Source organism: Oncorhynchus kisutch, linkage group LG30 (assembly GCF_002021735.2).
Source record: "Oncorhynchus kisutch isolate 150728-3 linkage group LG30, Okis_V2, whole genome shotgun sequence".
NCBI classification, from domain to species: Eukaryota; Metazoa; Chordata; class Actinopteri; order Salmoniformes; family Salmonidae; genus Oncorhynchus; species Oncorhynchus kisutch.
Window position 1 is genome coordinate 16464463 of NC_034203.2, and position 17860 is coordinate 16482322.

The following is a 17860-nucleotide window of genomic DNA, read 5'->3' on the forward strand; positions in this document are numbered from 1 at the left end:
TCCCAAATGTCTCAGTCTTTCTAGAAATCCTGGTTGGAGGAATCTGCATTTCCTGCTTATTTCCTACTTATTCCAGGAATATTCCAACCAGGCTGTGCAGCCCTAGCAGAGAGTTATAGACCAGGGCAGTGACACTTACCCTTACACTCCTCTGTTGTGAGTCCATCCAGGATCTTGATATTGTCCAGCGCGATATGTCCTGTGCTCCTGTCTCCCACTCCCTCAATCACCACCTAGCAACAACAACATAAACATATAGGTGAAATACTGCTATATAATGCATTACTTCTGACCATAGGGCCATATAATGCATTACTTCTGACCATAGGGCCCATATAATGCATTACTTCAGACCATAGGGCCCACATATGTCACGCCCTGACCTTAGAGATCCTTTATTCTCTATTTTGGTTAGGTCGGGCTGTGACTAGGGTGGGCATTCTAGTTACTTTATTTCTAGTTTGGTATGGTTCCCAATCAGAGGCAGATGTCTATCGTTGTCTCTGATTGGGGATCATATTTAGGCAGCCTTTTCCCACCTGTTTGTTGTGGGATCTTGTTTGTGTATAGTTGCCTTGAGCACTGTATATCTCCACGTTCGTTTTGTTCTTTATTGGCGACATATATGCATTACGTCTGACCATAGGGCCCATATAATGCATTACTTCTGACTGTAGGGCCCATATAATGCATTACTTCAGACCATAACGCCCATATAAGGCATTACTTCTGACCGTAGGGCCCATATAATGCATTACTTCTGACCATAGGGCCAATATAGTGCATTACATCTGACTATGGCCCATATAATGCATTACTTCTGACCATAGGGCCCATATAATGCAATACTTCTGACCATAGGGCGCATATAATGCATTACTTCTGACCATAGGGCCCATATAATGCATTACTTCTCACCATAGGGCCCATATAATGCATTACTTCAAACCATAGGGCCCATATATTGCATTATTTCAGACCATAGGGCCCACATAGTGCCTTACTTCAGACCATAGGGCCCATATTGTGCATTACTTCTCACCATAGGTCCCATATAATGCATTACTTCTGACCATAGGGCCCATATAATGCATTACCTCTGACCATAGGGCCCATATAATGCATTACTTATGACTAGGACCCATATAATGCATTACTTATGACTAGGGCCCATATAATGCATTACTTCTGACCATAGAGCCATATAATGCATTACTTCTGACCATAGGGCCCATATAATGCATTACCTCTGACCATAGGGCCCATATAATGCATTACTTATGACTAGGGCCCATATAATGCATTACTTCTGACCATAGAGCCATATAATGCATTACTTCTGACCATAGAGCCATATAATGCATTACTTCTGACCATAGAGCCCATATAATGCATTACTTCTGACCATAGGGCCCATATAATGCATTACCTCTGACCATAGGGCCCATATAATGCATTACTTATGACTAGGGCCCATATAATGCATTACTTCTGACCATAGAGCCATATAATGCATTACTTCTGACCATAGGGCCCATATAATGCATTACCTCTGACCATAGGGCCCATATAATGCATTACTTATGACTAGGGCCCATATAATGCATTACTTCTGACCATAGAGCCATATAATGCATTACTTCTGACCATAGAGCCATATAATGCATTACTTCTGACCATAGAGCCCATATAATGCATTACTTCTGAACCATAGGGCACATATAATGCATTACTTCTGACTAGGGTCCATATGGTGCATTACTTCTGACTAGGGCCCATATGGTGCATTACAAGGGAATGTGGTGCTATTTGGAACCTAACCGAGGTCTAACAGACTCATGACCAAGGTCTAGCCTAGTGCTTTACCTTATAGGGTTTGTTAGAGTGGGGCACCAGCACTCGTCCCTCCCTCCATCGGCTGCCCTGGTGTCCACTGACAGTCCAGAGCAGTGCCTCAGTCCGTCCCTCCTCTGTCTCCTTGTTCTGTTTGATGTGCAGGGTGCCGGCGTGCTCCCCGAACATGTGGTACCAGAAGGACACACACAAGTCTGCGTCAGGGGCAGTGACGGGCAGGCTGGCTAGGCGTGCCACCCTCTCCTCCATCCTCTCCTCTGACTCTTCCTCCTTCCTTTCGGTCTCAGTAGCCAGCAGCATGTAGATGAAATTTCCTGAACCTCCTTTAGAGGGCAGTAAGAGACAAGCTAAGTAGCTATTTCTGAGTCCATGTTCATTGTGATAGTGCTTATTTACTACAGTAATATTATTGTGTGTGTGTGTGTGTGTGTCCACATGCACTCTGTGTCGTGTGTGTGCACACTGTGTGTGTGTGTGTGTGTTTATGCATTCTCTGTCCTCTCACCTGTGTGATCTAGGTTGGGTCCTCTGTGGACTGTAGGGGCCCCACTGGTATGAATCATCCACCCAGCACCAGCATCCGTCTCCAGTGTCCAGCCGCAGAACGATGGGTTGTCCGCCCAACCAAAGTCACACGCGAACCACAGGTACTCTGGAAAAGAGGTCAACCTTGTAAGTAACCTAGCTTGTTTCCTCTGGCTAAGTGTAACTATTATTAACTTAATGTTACACAACATGAATAGAGAGTGAGGTAAGGTAGTAACAACGTGTCATTTCCAATTTCCCTCTAACAAATAAAATATATGAAAATAATTTTGAACATCTGAAGAAGCAAGCACACCATTTGTATTCAGGAAAATGACCATTTCTTACAGTAACTTGAAGGCACTCAAACTTAGATACGATATTTTATATTAAACAAAAGACAGATTCACAGATCCAACATGTGTTTAGTACCAGGAGAAGGAAGACTGAAGGGACCTTCCAGAGAGAAGGAAGTAGTGCCACGAACAGAACAGTAATGAAGACTAAACCATTTCCAGAATGTACACTACGAAAAACTTGTTTCTCATCCCCTCTACGCCAGCTACAAATGGGCCCCTATTCCCTATATAGTGCACTACTTTTGAGCAGAGCCCAATGGGCCGTGGTGAAAAGTAGTGAACTATAAAGGGAATAATGGGCCCATTTGGGACAAAACATAACATGACGGCAGTGGTTAATCACAGCATCCAAATGAATGCTACAGCTATGAGTAAAAATAATGCTTTAATATTGCAGATAGATTGTGGCTTATATCAATATTTTGTCTCCATTTTCAATCCCCCATATACATTTTGAGGTAAATTATTTTAAATATATGTTCCTTCTTTTTTCCCCTAACCCTACCACCCCTCCCCTAATTGGAGTAAAAAAAGAATACCCAGGCTTCTACTTCCAGCTTATACATACTATATACATTTTATGGACACATGTTTGACATTAGCTCTTTTTTTTTCCCTTTTCTTTTTTTTTTACAAAGAATGTTTCTTTTGTTGTCAGACGCTGTTGCAGTACTCAGAGAATAACTAACTGTTGTTGTGCCCTCTGGTTGTTGTCATATGACTTGCTCAGTTAATTGAGACTCAAGGCTCCTTTTTCTGTTTCTGCAGTTATGTTTTTCCATCTCAAGGCCAAACACCGGCTGTGTTCCAAATGGCAGCCTATTTATTTTAGAGAGCACAACATTAGACCAGGACCCAGCACTGGTCAACAGCACACATAGATCTGGCAACATCTCTGTAGTTTGGATGACATCAATTATATGGTCAAGTCTACCATCCTGTTCTATATTTCATGTCAAAATCCAACCATGATGATCTGCCTCATTTGCTTTATAGACAGACAACAAAAGAGAGGCGGAGAGAAGGATGGATGCATGAATGGATGGGTGGACTACATGAGCTGGTAGTTTATGGACGTTCTCACCTGGTATGCGGTCTCCCTCTATGATAGGGTCTGCCACTGTGGTGTCACCTGTCAGACACAGATGGGCACAGTCAGTGGGGTTCATGGATCAGAGGGTGGGTCAAATGGATGGATAGATAGATCAGATATATTAGACAGATAGATATTTGTTTATTTGGATCCCCATTAGTAATTGCAGAGGCAGGAGCTATTCTTCCTAGGGACCACAAAAAAAGACAAAACATGAATACACAAGGAGAGTAACACAAATGTAAAATACAACGATATACAAACAATAACTCCTCTAGGGTAGGGTAGAGAAGAGTGAGAGAGACATGATGAGGATGGATAGATAGAGAAAGGGTGGGTGTGAGAAGGAGAGTGGGATGACGAGAGAGAGAGCAAGGGAGGCTGGTGGTCGGCACCTGTTGGGTCGTAGTCCTCCCCTCCTGCTCCTGTTCCTGTTCCACTGTGACAGCTGGCCTGCTCGTCGTCACACTCTTCTGACGTCGGCGCGGGCGTGGTCACAGACGCGGTCGTGGTGGCAGCGAACGTGGTCACAGCAAACGTGATCGCTACAGGCGTGGTCGGTGGGACAGTTGTGGGCTCTGGAGAGGGAAGGAGAGAGGAGAGAGTGAGTGGGGTGAGAGAGAGAGAGAGAGAGAGGGAGGGAGAGAGGAGAGAGTGAGTGGGGTGAGAGAGAGAGAGAGGGAGGGAGAGAGGAGAGAGTTAGTGGGGTGAGAGAGAGAGAGAGAGAGAGAGAGAGAGAGAGAGAGATAGAGAAGAATCCTTCAGGGAAATGATACCTCTGCTGTTTGGTTGTAGTAAGCAGCCAGTTTACAGGTCAACCTTTGTGATTGGATTAGGGGATATGGCCATTTGTTTGATTTTAGATGTTAATGACACTGACATGGTGAAACCAAGCAGGCTTCCAGGGCACATGGTCTGGGTGGAGATAGGAAACGATCCGGTAACATGAGACTGTGGAGTGAGGCTGGTTGCTACTGGTAGCAAGATCGATACAGAAAGTCGGAGTGTGGAGAGCCAAGTGTGGAGAGCCTGGTAGCTGCAGAGGGGTTGGAATCAAGGTGTGAAGGAGAATTGGGGAAATAATTAGTATAGATTGCTCATAGTGTATTTCCCAATGTGGCCCTGTGAGTGTGTGTGAGTGTGTGCTTGTTCCCAAGTGAGTGTTCGGATGCTCTCGTGCTCTTTCTTTGATGTGGAGATCATCCTTTTTCCACCTCTTCTCCCCTCCTCTCCTCCTCTTTCTTCCACCTCCTCTCCTCTTTCCTCCACTACCCCACCGTCTGGCCTGTACTACTGATCCTCATCTTCCTCCCTACTAGGGTAACCAGACACCCCATACCAGACCTAGAAATCCCCAACCCTCAGTCACTCACTCTCCCACCCCCACTCCCACTTCACCCCCACCTCAGCCCCACTCACCGTCCCACTGTGACTCCCCCCCCCAGCCCAGAGTCAGGGCAGCCTGCCCTGGCACACATCAGCCTTTCATGTCTTAACCCTCCCACATAACACACTAACTGACAGGTAGGGTACACATTGTCATCAAGCAGAAAAGTCTACACAACTACTCCCCCTACTGCCCAAGGCTTGTCACTCACCCAGGTCTCAGGTCTTTAGTTAGGAGTAGGTGAGTGAAGCCTATCTGGGATTCCATCTGTGTGAGGCCACTATGGTTGTTGTCTAACTCTAGACCCTGTCAGAGGGGTTCTTTAATCCTAATACTGTCCTGCTTGGGTGGCTCCAAAGTCGCGCAGCGGTCTAAGGCACTGCATCTCAGTGCTAGAGGCGTCACTACAGACACCCTGGTTCGATTTCAGGCTGTATCACAACCGGCCGTGATTGGGAATCCCATAGGGCAGCGCACAATTGTCCCAGCGTCGTCCGGGTTTGGCCGGGCTAGGCCGTCATTATAAATAAGAATTTGTTCTTAACTGACTTGCCTAGTTAAATAAATGTTCAATTATTATTTTTTATTTTTTTAAATAACACTAGTTTGGTCCAAGATCTGTTTGTTCACTCTGTTGCTGTCGTTGTTAAGCCAAAACTGTGTGTGTGTGTGAGATGTTTGCACTATCTCACCCTGGATCTCACAGCCCAGCAGCTCCAGTCTGAGGCCCAGGCCCTCGGGGGTGGCTCTCTCTGGGTAAACCCTGAGGAAGCGAGTAAGCAGAGGGCCCAGAGTACGCAGCTCTGGGGTGTCATGGTTCTGGTTCCCAATGAAGATCTGGAAGAGAGAAAAGAAACGTTTGTTAGTTAGGATTCACACAGACACTTGCATGCACGCAAACATACACACACACACCTTGAGGCTCTAGTCTATTGAAAAAGAATCGAATTTCTATCAAAACAAAACACATTTCTTTGAAGACCTCTAGGATCTATGAGTTCCTCCTTAATATATTATTTAAAGCGAGAGGACATGTGAAAATGGTTAGCCCGTGCGGTGAGCAGGTAGTGGGAGTCCGGGACACCAGGCCTGCTACCACCATGGTGCCAGGCCCTAGGTTCTTAAGTTTCCCTCTAAAACCCTCAATCAAAGTGAAGCCTGGTGTGGCAGCTTGAAAAACATTCTCTCTGCCTCCCAAATGGCTCACTATTCCCTATACAGTGCACTACTTTTGACCAGAGTAGTACACTGTATAGGGAATAGGGTGCCATTTGAGATGCTGCCGGGATGTATGGCTGAAATAGACTTCCTCTCTATTCGTCTTTGAAGATTGGAGGCTGGAAAGGAGCTTTATAAAAAGACACAGGAAACAGGGCAGGGGAATATCTAGGGCGGCATCCCAAATAGCACCCCATTTTCTATGCTGTAAACTACTTTGGACAAGAGGCCTATGGGCCCTCGTCCAAAGTAGTGCACTACATAGGGAACAGGGTGCCATTTGGGACACAAATAAGATCTTCCTCTGTCTGCCATAAATCAGGAGTCCCACCATCTGGAATAGATGGATGTTCAATGTCTTGCGACCGTGACAGGGAGTATGAAGAGTACTGCTGGATATTTGGACCAGCTAGGTGCTGATGGCTTCCACACACTGACATGTCATCCTTGACTTGACCAACAGGATATGTTGCGCTCTTGTCAACATCAATCTTGGCAACATCCTATATGATCGGAATGATTTTCTATTGATCAGTGGGTCTCTGTGGGAGGAGGTGAATTCCAAACATGAATTCTCAGGCTGCTTCCCTTACCTTAGGCTTGGCATCGTTGTCTTCATTCACCATGGTCCAGTCAGAGCCGTTGCTGCTGTAACCCACCTTGAACCTCTTCATGAACACATTCTTGTCTCTATAGAATAAAAATACAACTTTATTGATCCAGAAAGACACACAAACACACACAGTTTCCAACTCTCTGGTTGCTGGCCCCCGTCTCTGTCCTCTAGGCTACCTACCTGTGGTGTCCTCCCTGGATAACCAGGCCACTGACCAGCTTGTCCTGGCCCAGGTCCACCTGCAGCCACTCGTTCCTGAAGGGCTGTCTGGTCTGTTGCTGGGTCCATCCCGACCTCCCTGTTAGCAACCTGGCGTTCTCCGGTACCCAGCCACGCTCCGCGTGTGACGACGCAGTGACCTGTGCGTCTGAGATCTGTCCGGAGACCATCCCCAGCATGCCTGAACAGGGGTAGTCTGCGTTTGTGAGTGTGTGTGTGTGTGTGTGTGTGAGAGAGAGAGAGCAAGAGAGAGAGAGAGAGAGAGAGAGAGAGAGAGAGAGAGAGAGAAAGTAGAGAAGGGATCAGATTGAGGTTCTGTCCTCATGGGCTCTGGCCAAAAGTTGTGCGCCATATAGGGAATAGGGTAGCCTCGTGGTTAGAGCGTTGGACTAGTAACCGAAAGGTTGTTCCTAGGCCGTCATTGAAAATAAGAATTTGTTCTTAACTGACTTGCCTAGTAAAATAAAGGTAAAATAATATATTTTTTTAAAGAATTTGGGACACATGTCACTCCAGTCCTGAGATCTTTGTGAGTAATTTTGTGATTTGTCTTTGTGGGAACTACCCTGTGGGTGTGTGTGTGTGTGTGTGTGTGTGTGTGTGTGTGTGTGTGTGTGTGTGTGTGTGTGTGTGTGTGTGTGTGTGTGTGTGTGTGTGTGTGTGTGTGTGTGTGTGTGTGCGCCCGCGTTTGTGTGGTCATGTGTGTGTATCATACGAGGTGGCTGGGCTGAACTCACAGAGGCAGTATAACTGGAGGACAGAGACAGACGGTCTACATCCTCCCTGTGTCATTCCAAGCTCTTAATCATCTTGTACAATACACACACACACACACACACACACACACACACACGCACGCACACACACATACACACACACGCATACACACACACGCACACACACACACACACACACACACGCACACACACACACACACACACGCACACACACACACACACTGCCCTGCAGTGAGGAACAGTGTAATACCATATTTATAATGTTCTCCTGCTGAGGGAAATAAGAGAGGATGGATTTCTGGGAAGAACCAAGTGCTGCGCTTAGTAATATCGTAAATACTGGATGTACGATGACTCAACTTGCCTTTTTGCTGTTTTCCATTGCACTTTTACAATGAATAACTACCTAGCATGACCCACGACCGGCTTTGGAAGCAGTGATTATTCTAAATCACAAGGCTGTCTTCTGCACAGCCAAGTACAGGATTAATTAGATTTCTTAGAGCACTGGAAAGCATGGTAAATAGGGTCTAGATTAGAATGAAAATGTGTGTGTATGTGTGAGTGTGTGTGTGTGTGTGTGTACCTGAGGTCTTGCAGCCGTAAACCTCGAAGCGCATGCATATGCCTATCTCCCAGGACATGGGTCTGATGCGGACGTAGCGCGCCAGAGTCTGCTTGGGAAGGAACGACCTGGCCACATCTGTAGGGTTGTGGTTCCCCTGGAAAATCTGGAGGAGAAGAAGAAGATGACGATGATGATGATGATGAAGAAGAAGAAGAAGATGAAGAAGAATATGATGATGATGATGATGATGATGAAGAAGAAGAAGAAGAAGATTAAGAAGATGAAGAAGATGATGAAGAAGAAGAAGAAGAAGCAAAGAGGAAGGAGATCATCATGATGTCCAGCAGAAACACATCTTCTGCTTTATTCCAGAAGAATAGAGACAAAATCGTTTACCTCAGTCACATATGTTAAATAGAAATGTCTGAATCTGTTCTGTAAAATAGGACAGATTCCCCTGGTTTTTGTTGTCCAGAGTACAGGAAATCTGCCCTATTGTGAAATGTGTGGTTTTGATTTCCAAATCAGACTGAACCCAGTCTTTCTATTACTCATGTATATAACCTCTCTAGATTTCTTCCTTCTGGGGAATTTGTCCTGGCCATTGTTCTCTTGCTTCTCCTTTACCTGCTCTTTGGGTTCTAGGCCGGGTGACAGTAAAGACCTTTATGATAATTTAAACAAAAGGTTTAAAAATGATCTTATGAGTCAGTCTTACCTTCTGCTTGGATCCCTCCTTTATTGTGACCCAGTCCTCTCCATTGGAGCTCACATCCACTTTGTAGGAGCGGACAAAGTACTCCTTCTTGGTTTCCTTGGAGATGGCGCCCTGTGTTCCCACGGCTGAGACAAAGCGGAGAAATCCCAGGTCCACCTGGCAACACAAACCAGAAACACCCAGTTAGCTTGAACCCTGTTAGCTCATGCATTAGGCAAAACAGAGATAAAGGGCTGAAAGACCTGCACAGGGAATAGTGCTGCTACCCAGTGCTTTATTCCTGCATCCAAATCAACCAAAACTCTTTAACTTCACAGAAGTCTTGCCAGGTGCAAACGAAGAAAATAGCCAATTAGTTAATTGGTTGCAGTATAACTCTCAATGTCCTGCATGTGGATGAGCATCATATACAGTGGGCTTAAAGGCAGGAAGTTGCCAACTAACCTGCTAACAGTGTTAGAAAAGATCTGACAGAAGCCACTTCCAGCTACCTGTCGGGGGGCAGCTACTGACAGAGCCACTCATGATGTGGTCTGTTAAGTGGGTTGTCAGTGTTGACCATGTTAAAACACTCTGTATGAATGAACATAGAGCCTCTGCCTACTTTCTGAGCAGGGCGGGGCCTGTTAGGCCGATTGTGAGGGACAGGACGGAACCGGTGGGAAGGCCATAATGCCTCTGACGGTGAAAACAGGAGCGTTGGCCCTTCCTCTGGGAGCAGGGGCAGGTCCACAGGAAGTGAGCTCCACCGCCTGGCCTGGCCAGCAGAGTAGAGAGAGAGAGACTCCATTGTCTGTCTGGGGAATTCCTGAGCTGCAGGGAGCAGCTGGTCTCTTTAGGGTTGTGTCCCAAATGGGATGCAACCTATTTCCTATATAGTGCACTATTTTTGACCAGGGCCCTCTATATTGAGAATAAGGTGTCATTTCGGACACACACCCTGGTCTCTCAAGGGCACAGGGAAATGGAAGGCAGGGCTGCCTGCTGGCCACCCTTCTGCTCTGGGCTTCATGTATTAAATATTTATGTACTTTAAACTAGGTGGGGCTTAGTATGGTTGGTTGCTTCATGATATTAGTGTGGGTGTGTTTGTGTCTGTGCTTTTGTCTTGAGTCGCTTTTTTTGCGTCATCGAAGTAGAGCATCTTTCTTTCAGAGAACCGTTAGAGAGAGTCTTTGAGATAATATTGATTTATAGCCTAAAAACCGGTGCAGCTCCATGCCTTCTACTTTAAGGGGGTTTAAATGATGATTTATGTTTTTGAGGTAGAGGTATTTTGAGGTTGATGAATTTAGTTCTGATGAAGTATGCTATATTGCGTGGCCCACTCCGCAGCATGGTGCAGCTAGCCAGAGACTGTGTCACAAATGGAACCCTATTCCTTACAGTGCACTACTTTTGACAAGAGCTCCGGTCAAAAGTAGGGCACTTTGTAGGGAGCAGGGTGCCACCTGGGACACAGACAAGTAGTACTTCATTAGTCTTACTTCAGCTGAATATAATGACTTACCTAATTCATGCGTGTGTGCCATCAATACATACAATTCTATTATTGAGTCAACAGTTAACATTTTATTGATACTATTTCCAGGACACAATTTTTTATTTTAATGTCGCCTGGCAGTAATGTGTGCTTTCGTCACGTTCTGACCTTAGTTCCTTTGTTTTGTCTTTGTTTTAGGGTGGTCAGGGAGTGAGTTGGGTGGGTTGTCTATGTTTGGTTTTCTATGTTGTGTTTTGAGTTTGGCCTGGTATGGTTCTCAATCAGAGGCAGGTGTCGTTAGTTGTCTCTGATTGAGAATCATACTTAGGTAGCCTTTTTCCACCTGTGTTTTGTGGGTGTTTATTTTCTGTTCTGTGTTTGTATTTCACCGTTCAGGACTGTTTTCGTTTCGTTCTCGTATTTTGTTATTTCCTGTTCGGGTATTCGTTTTCATTAAAAGAGAATATGAATACTTACCACGCTGCACCTTGGTCCTCCTCTCTCTCTCCCAGCAGCGAGCGTTACAGCTTTAGGCTCCTTTATGACGAATCTTTGGCTGTATAGATAGTCTGCTGATTTAATTGGATCATCTTGGCTTTTATATTAAAGGGATGTATCTAGGCCCCATGTCGATAGCAAGTTTCCTCCGGATGCCACAGCTATGGATGAAACTGCCAACCCATCACTGTGCGTAATTTATCCCCAACCTGGCCGTTTTTGAATTACAGTGAGATTGACATGTTATTGAAACCTGTGAGGTAAGCTTATGCAGGAAAGGTTTCCTTCCTCTCCAAAGACAAAGTATTTATAGAGGCGTAGTGCTTGAGGAGAAACGTTTGTCTCGGGTCTGTGACGTTGGAAACCAGGAAAGGGCCGTACATCTGTAGAACACATTTGGGCCTGGCTGCTCTGCGAGTGAATGTTGTTAGCGGAAAGAGATGAAAACAAAGGAGTCCTCAGAGACTGTTGGAGGAGTTCCCATCACCCTAAGAGACAACACGAAGGATGCGATATTTAGGTCCCATAATATGATCCAATGCCACTTGTCAGGAGAAACAAATCAGAATCATACTGGAAGATTTATTATGGACTGAGCGTGGCATTTTATGTATTTATTTATTGGGCATCATGGTTGAAGACTGTAGAAGAATTCAATTATTCTGGTATGCTTTAGTCATTAACTAGTTATAAAACTGCACATTTTTCTCTCCGCCCCATGGCTAAATGAGTAGAATTGAAAGGAATTACTGGTAAATGGCAAAGTCTTCTGGTATGGATGTGGGCACGCAGACCCACGAGCCACCACGGCCTCTCATGATGAGTTCCGTTTTTTATTGTGGCCTCCACTCCCGTCAAAGTTGCCCATCTCTGATGTAGAATATGTTAACATGATCAAAAGCGACAAGCCACACCCTCAACTGACCTCACCATGAGTGCCTCTGTCACTTTAGAGAACCTTGTTCAGTGAACGTCTTAGCTTTATTTCCCCTGCATGTGGTCAGAACCCTTTTCTTGTCCTGATCTTGTCCAGTCTAACCCCACAGTTATGACACAGCACTTTCGTGACAAAGTGGGTCACAGCAGTCAGTCACAGCAGCCTAGCGCTGGTTACAAGCTCTTTCTCTCCTCGCCAGAAAAACACCAATATCCTGTTTTGAAGGATGTGCCAATGTTTTTGTTCAATCTCATTTAGTCACGGTCCGGCTGATGAATGCAGCCGTGTCTGCATCCCATTGTTTTCTCCATTAAAGGCCTGAGCAGAGGGTTTTATTTTCAGCCACAGAGTGTCAACGCTGCCAAGTGTTGAGTAATTAGGAATATGGGAGAGTAATTAGCATCAGTCCTTTCATAGAGGAAGTCTGGCCAATAGGCTTGGCCGGCCGCTGCAGAGTTCATGTCAGATAGAATAGGAAACGGCGGACAGAGGTTTCTATCATAATAAAGGGCTTTGGTTTGGTTGCGAGATCAACTTGAGACTGGGACTGAAGCAGAGCAACAAGATCTTTCGTGCCAAGACAACCCAGGACACTGTCCACAACTCCTCTGTACTCAAGTGGACTCAAGCCCATGTGTACTCAAGTGGACTTTGCCTTTGGCAAACAATCTCAGCAGTTTTTAATTTATACAGATTTGTTGTCGCGCTCTTTAATTACACTGCTGTGCATGATTCTCAATTGTATCACGAATACCATTGAGTACATGGATCAAATGTTCAAGTGGCTCAAGGAGTCTTAACAGCGTGGCTTGTGTGCTAGAAAGGGGTTGCCATGACTTTGTTGAAGGCGGAGGGGAATATATAGAAACTCTAGGGGATTTACCAGGATAGGCTATAAGGAATGTACAGCTCTATGGTAACACTACAGCTTCACCATAGAGTGCCAGTTCCCAGGGGTCCTCTGTCACTCACATAGCCCACACAAACCCATGCAGAGTCACACACACCCACACACTACAGTAGCAAGTCCATCTGGGGCTTGACGTTCCCAGGGGTCCTCTGTCACTCACACAGCCCACACAAACCCATGCACACACCACACACACCCCCCCCCACACAAACCCATGGGGAGGCTATTTCTTCCTCTCCAAGAGAGTTCGGGAGTGAGGCCAAAAACAGGACACTGTGGTGCCTTCCCATCCTTTAGACTGTGTTACTGCATTATTCTGTGGTCATGTAATTATATACCCCGATTTACAGACTTCCCATGATTTGAAGCGTGACACATTTGCAAAATGCTTTGGGGTCAAACTATGGGGGAAGTTCATTTGATAAATATGTTTTTTTCATATCAGTCCATATCAGTTATTGCATTTGGTTGTATTAAAATACATGATGTATTATTCTATTATTATTATTATTCTATTCTGTTCTAGTAATGCAATCTTGGAGTACATGTTCCTGCTCAGTTCAGAGTTATTGGAGTGTGATTATATTGAAAGACAATATAACCACTTTACTGCTGGAGTTCTGTTTTGGGGGAAAAAACGCAGTCTGTTCAGTTCATCGTGTTTGGAGTGTTGGTGTAGAGTAGTGTTACAGAATAGCCTCATGTAACAATCTGCATTTACAACAAGAAGCATCCCCCTGAGGGTGTTGCTACCTTTACCAAACTAGATTATAGAAGTCATGTCCCTGTTAGACAGTGTGTGTAGGAAGGACTTAATCAACCCAAATGCCAACTAGTCTAGTCAGCCTGGCCTCTCGATCACAATCTGTCTTTTTTGTGACTTTATGATGTTTATTTTTCCAAGAATGTCATTCTTGAACACCCTCATGACCTGTGCTGCAAGGATCACACACACACACACACACACACACACACACACACACACACACACACACACACACACACACACACACACACACACACACACACACACACACACACACACACACACGCACGCACGCACGCACCTAATGGATCACACACTTCTCATTAGGGATGCTGGCAGACAGCCGTGACATTGGTTCAGACTGGTGGAGACAGACCTGAGTCTCCCACACTGTCTGCCTACAACCCCCGGACTGTGTGGATACATAGAGAGATGCACTCTTAAAACTTTTCACAATGACAGTAGCTGTCCCGAACTGGTAGCGGTGAAGGACAAAACACACAGTCCGGGATGAGTCTAGAATAACCAACTGTTGCTCAACCCAGGGCTTCATGTGCAGCCATGATGTTTTACACGCACCAAGAGCATTGGTACTGTCACTGACACACATATGTAACTCTATTCACCTATGTAGTGCACCACTTTCCAACTGTTTGGGACGCAGATGCCACACATGTAACCCAGCTGCCCCAGGGCTGCCTCTTACCTGAATCCACTCTCTGTTGGAGTCTTCAGAGGGGGTCCAGCCATTCTCTTTGTAGTTGAGTCTGGAGCGTTCAGGAGACCAGTTAGAGTTGTACTGAGAGGAGGCAGTGATCTGATCCGAGGTGATCACCCCTGACTCCATCCCCAGGCCCTCCACACACTTAAAGTCTGTCAACAGAGATATAGAACCTGAGTTAGACTTTATTTGGACAGTCCTCTGTTGATCAGTGTTTCTCAATCCTGGTCCTGGGGACCCAAGGGGTTGACCATTTTAGTTTTTGTCCTGGTACTAACACAGTGGTTTCAGCTAATCTACTTATCATTAGGTGTCTGAGGGCTAGGGAAAATGTTTAATGTGCATCACTTTGGGTCCCCAGGACAAGAATTTGAGAAACTACTATAAATGTTAATGTTTGACAGATTAAATCATCAATAGACTATCAACGGCAACTCTGTTGTTAAACAGCAACTTTTTGGGGTTATGGTTAGAGTTAGATTTTTTGGGTTAGAATTAGAGTGAGGGCTATGAGCCTCCATCCTCTGTCTTGTCCTGTCGGTCTCTAAAGAGATGTTGTGTGACTCAGGGAGGTCTTGGCCTCGAAGACAACTTGGAAGAGAAATGCAATGGGAAAGAACTGTGTCTTACTGGAACTAAACGCGAACTTCCTCAAGCCTCTCTGAACTGAGTCAGAAGAAAAGAACAGCATGTTCTTGTATATCTCAGCTGGAGCTATTCAAAGTTGACACATCTAGAACCTTCCGTAACGAGCCACACTGAGTACACCACATAGGTACTGGGTTGACTAACTCTTGACATCTCAAAAAAATCACACACACACAAACTAGAAGCATCCTTTTTTAAAGTAGCTATTTTTTCAAGATATGTTATTAATAAATTAATAATATTATTATGAGATTCCCAAAAGCAAGCGTAGGCCCACACGTTGACACAAACAATGTCATGTCTTAATTGAATTAATACATGTTTTTCTTTACTTATTTTAAATGTTGCGGGATGAAAAAACCAAACATAGAACACCATACGAACACACACACACACACACACACACACACACACACACACACACACACACACACACACACACACACACACACACACACACACACACACACACACACACACACACACACACACACACTATTACTTCCCTATCAGTCGGTTTGGAAGTAGAAATGTGTGTGCCGAAATGTTCTTAAAACTGTTTAGACTTTTTTTTTTCCATTACATGAGAGGAAGGCGGATGGAATGTAATGTTGTCAGATATCAGTATTCCTCCTGTTCCCCTGATGACTTAATCTTATCACTTGGAACACTCCATACTGCGGCTTTGATCACATTAACTGTTGAAATAGTCTCTGATAAGGTCTTTCATTTTAGATTGCAATGATATGTGGATATTTTGAGGTTCTGCCGCTGCGTGCTAAGAGGAGCGAACAGGAGTAGACTCATGAATAGAAATGGTAGAATTAACAGAAAGCTGAGAGGAGATAGAAGGAGGGACAGAGACTGTTTTTATTCTCTGGGATGGGGTGTCGTAAGTCCATCCTGGCTCTGTGTGTTTGTGAGGCATTTAGACCCTGTGTCACCAGTCAGCCCCACACACTGTCCTTCCTGACCTCCCCCTCCCCGCCCCCATCCCAGCTAATCCCACCTACTGTGAGTGCACTTAGAGTTGGACACTGTGGCCCCGGAGTTATATACAAGTACGCCCCCTGTGCAGGATGCTAGTCTGTGGCATGGCAGTTCTGGCTGGGACAAAGTTTAACGTGAGGTAGTAGGCTGTACTAACCCTCTGGTGTCTGTCCCTGTGGCAGGCTCTTCTCTCTGACAGTGTAATTGGCTGAGAAGCCCTCTCTGGCGATGGCGTTGTCAGTGTTGATGGTCATAGACAGGATCCCAGTGTAGGAGATGACCCGTCCAGGACTGCTGTTACCACAGTACCGCCCGATGTGGGGACCCACTGGGAGGGAGGGAGGGAGGGGGAGAGAGAAAGAGAGAGAGTTAAGGAAATAGGCACAGAAAGAGGAACAGAAAGAGGAACAGAAAGAGGAACAGAAAGACAATAACAAAGAGTTATGTCAACTCTATGACAGTAGGTGCCAAGACAACATCATGATTCAGCTACAGTGAGCTCCAAAAGTATTGGGGTAGTGAATTGTTTGTTGTTGTTTTAGCTCAATACTCCAGCACTTTGGATTTGAAATGACACAATGACTTTGAGGTTATAGTGCAGACTCTCTGCTGTAATTTGAGGGTATTTTCCTCCATACAGTATCGGGTGAACCGTTTAGAAATTAGAGCACTTTTTGAACATACTGTAGTCCTCCTATTTTAGGGGGCCAAAAGTATTAGGACAAACTCATTCAAGTGTATTCAAGTAGTCAAAAGTTTAGTATTTGGTCTCATATTCCTAGCACGCAATGACAAACTACAAGCTTGTGACTCCACAAACTTGTTGGAAACATTTCCTGTTTGTTTTGGTTGCGTTTCAGATAAGCTTGTGCCCAATGGAAAGTAATGGTGATATATTGTGTCATTTTAGAGTCACTTTCTACTACTACCATGATAACGGATAGTCCTGAAGGAATCATGAATAATGATGAGTGGTTAGTTACAGACACACAAATATCATACCCCCATTACAATAACAGGGGAGGTTAGCATGTTTTTTTTTGGGGGGGGGGGGATTATATTAATGCCTCTGTAACTTTCTCACTCATCATTTTTCCCGATTCATTCAGGATTATCCGGTATCATGGTAGTATCCACATTAATGTAGAAGTGTTTAGAAATACACTCTATTCTTATTTTCAGTCAAAGTGACTCCAAAATGACAGCCAATATATAACGTGTATGGCACAGAAAAAATGTCCCTCATCTCCAATTATGTGTCAAGGTAATATATTGAATGTTTACTTCCCTATTTTGTCTCCATTTCCCTCTCTTTTTGTCAAATGTATTGTGACAAAGTAAATAACTCTCTGGGATGTAGGCTACAGTGTTTTGTCTGCTATCTGGACTGTTACACATCTACACACTGCAAATATAAAGCTTTAGCAGACACCGGGACAGACAACATGTTTATTGAGAGTCCTGGCAGGCATGTATACAGCACTAGCCCAGCTATGAGGAGCCCAGCTATGAGGAGCCCAGCTATGGGGAGCCCAGCTATGGGGAGCCCAGCTATGAGGAGCCCAGCTATGAGGGGCCGAGCTATCAGGAGCCCAGCTATGAGGTGTGTGATA

General features: G+C 45.0%; 1 protein-coding gene across 1 annotated transcript in view; it reads right to left on the bottom strand.

Moving 5' to 3' along the window:
- Window positions 1-17860, bottom strand: part of LOC109875067 (neuropilin-1a) — a 47546-nt gene that overhangs the window by 4238 nt on the left and 25448 nt on the right. The window contains exons 5-16 of the mRNA XM_020467222.2: window positions 16405-16575; window positions 14595-14761; window positions 9295-9450; window positions 8595-8739; window positions 7233-7467; window positions 7030-7126; window positions 5911-6055; window positions 4227-4409; window positions 3823-3870; window positions 2360-2506; window positions 1867-2177; window positions 140-233 (exon numbers count right to left, since the gene is read on the bottom strand). Coding sequence (XP_020322811.1) covers window positions 140-233; window positions 1867-2177; window positions 2360-2506; window positions 3823-3870; window positions 4227-4409; window positions 5911-6055; window positions 7030-7126; window positions 7233-7467; window positions 8595-8739; window positions 9295-9450; window positions 14595-14761; window positions 16405-16575 — 1899 coding nt within the window. The remainder of the gene's footprint in view (window positions 1-139; window positions 234-1866; window positions 2178-2359; window positions 2507-3822; window positions 3871-4226; window positions 4410-5910; window positions 6056-7029; window positions 7127-7232; window positions 7468-8594; window positions 8740-9294; window positions 9451-14594; window positions 14762-16404; window positions 16576-17860) is intronic.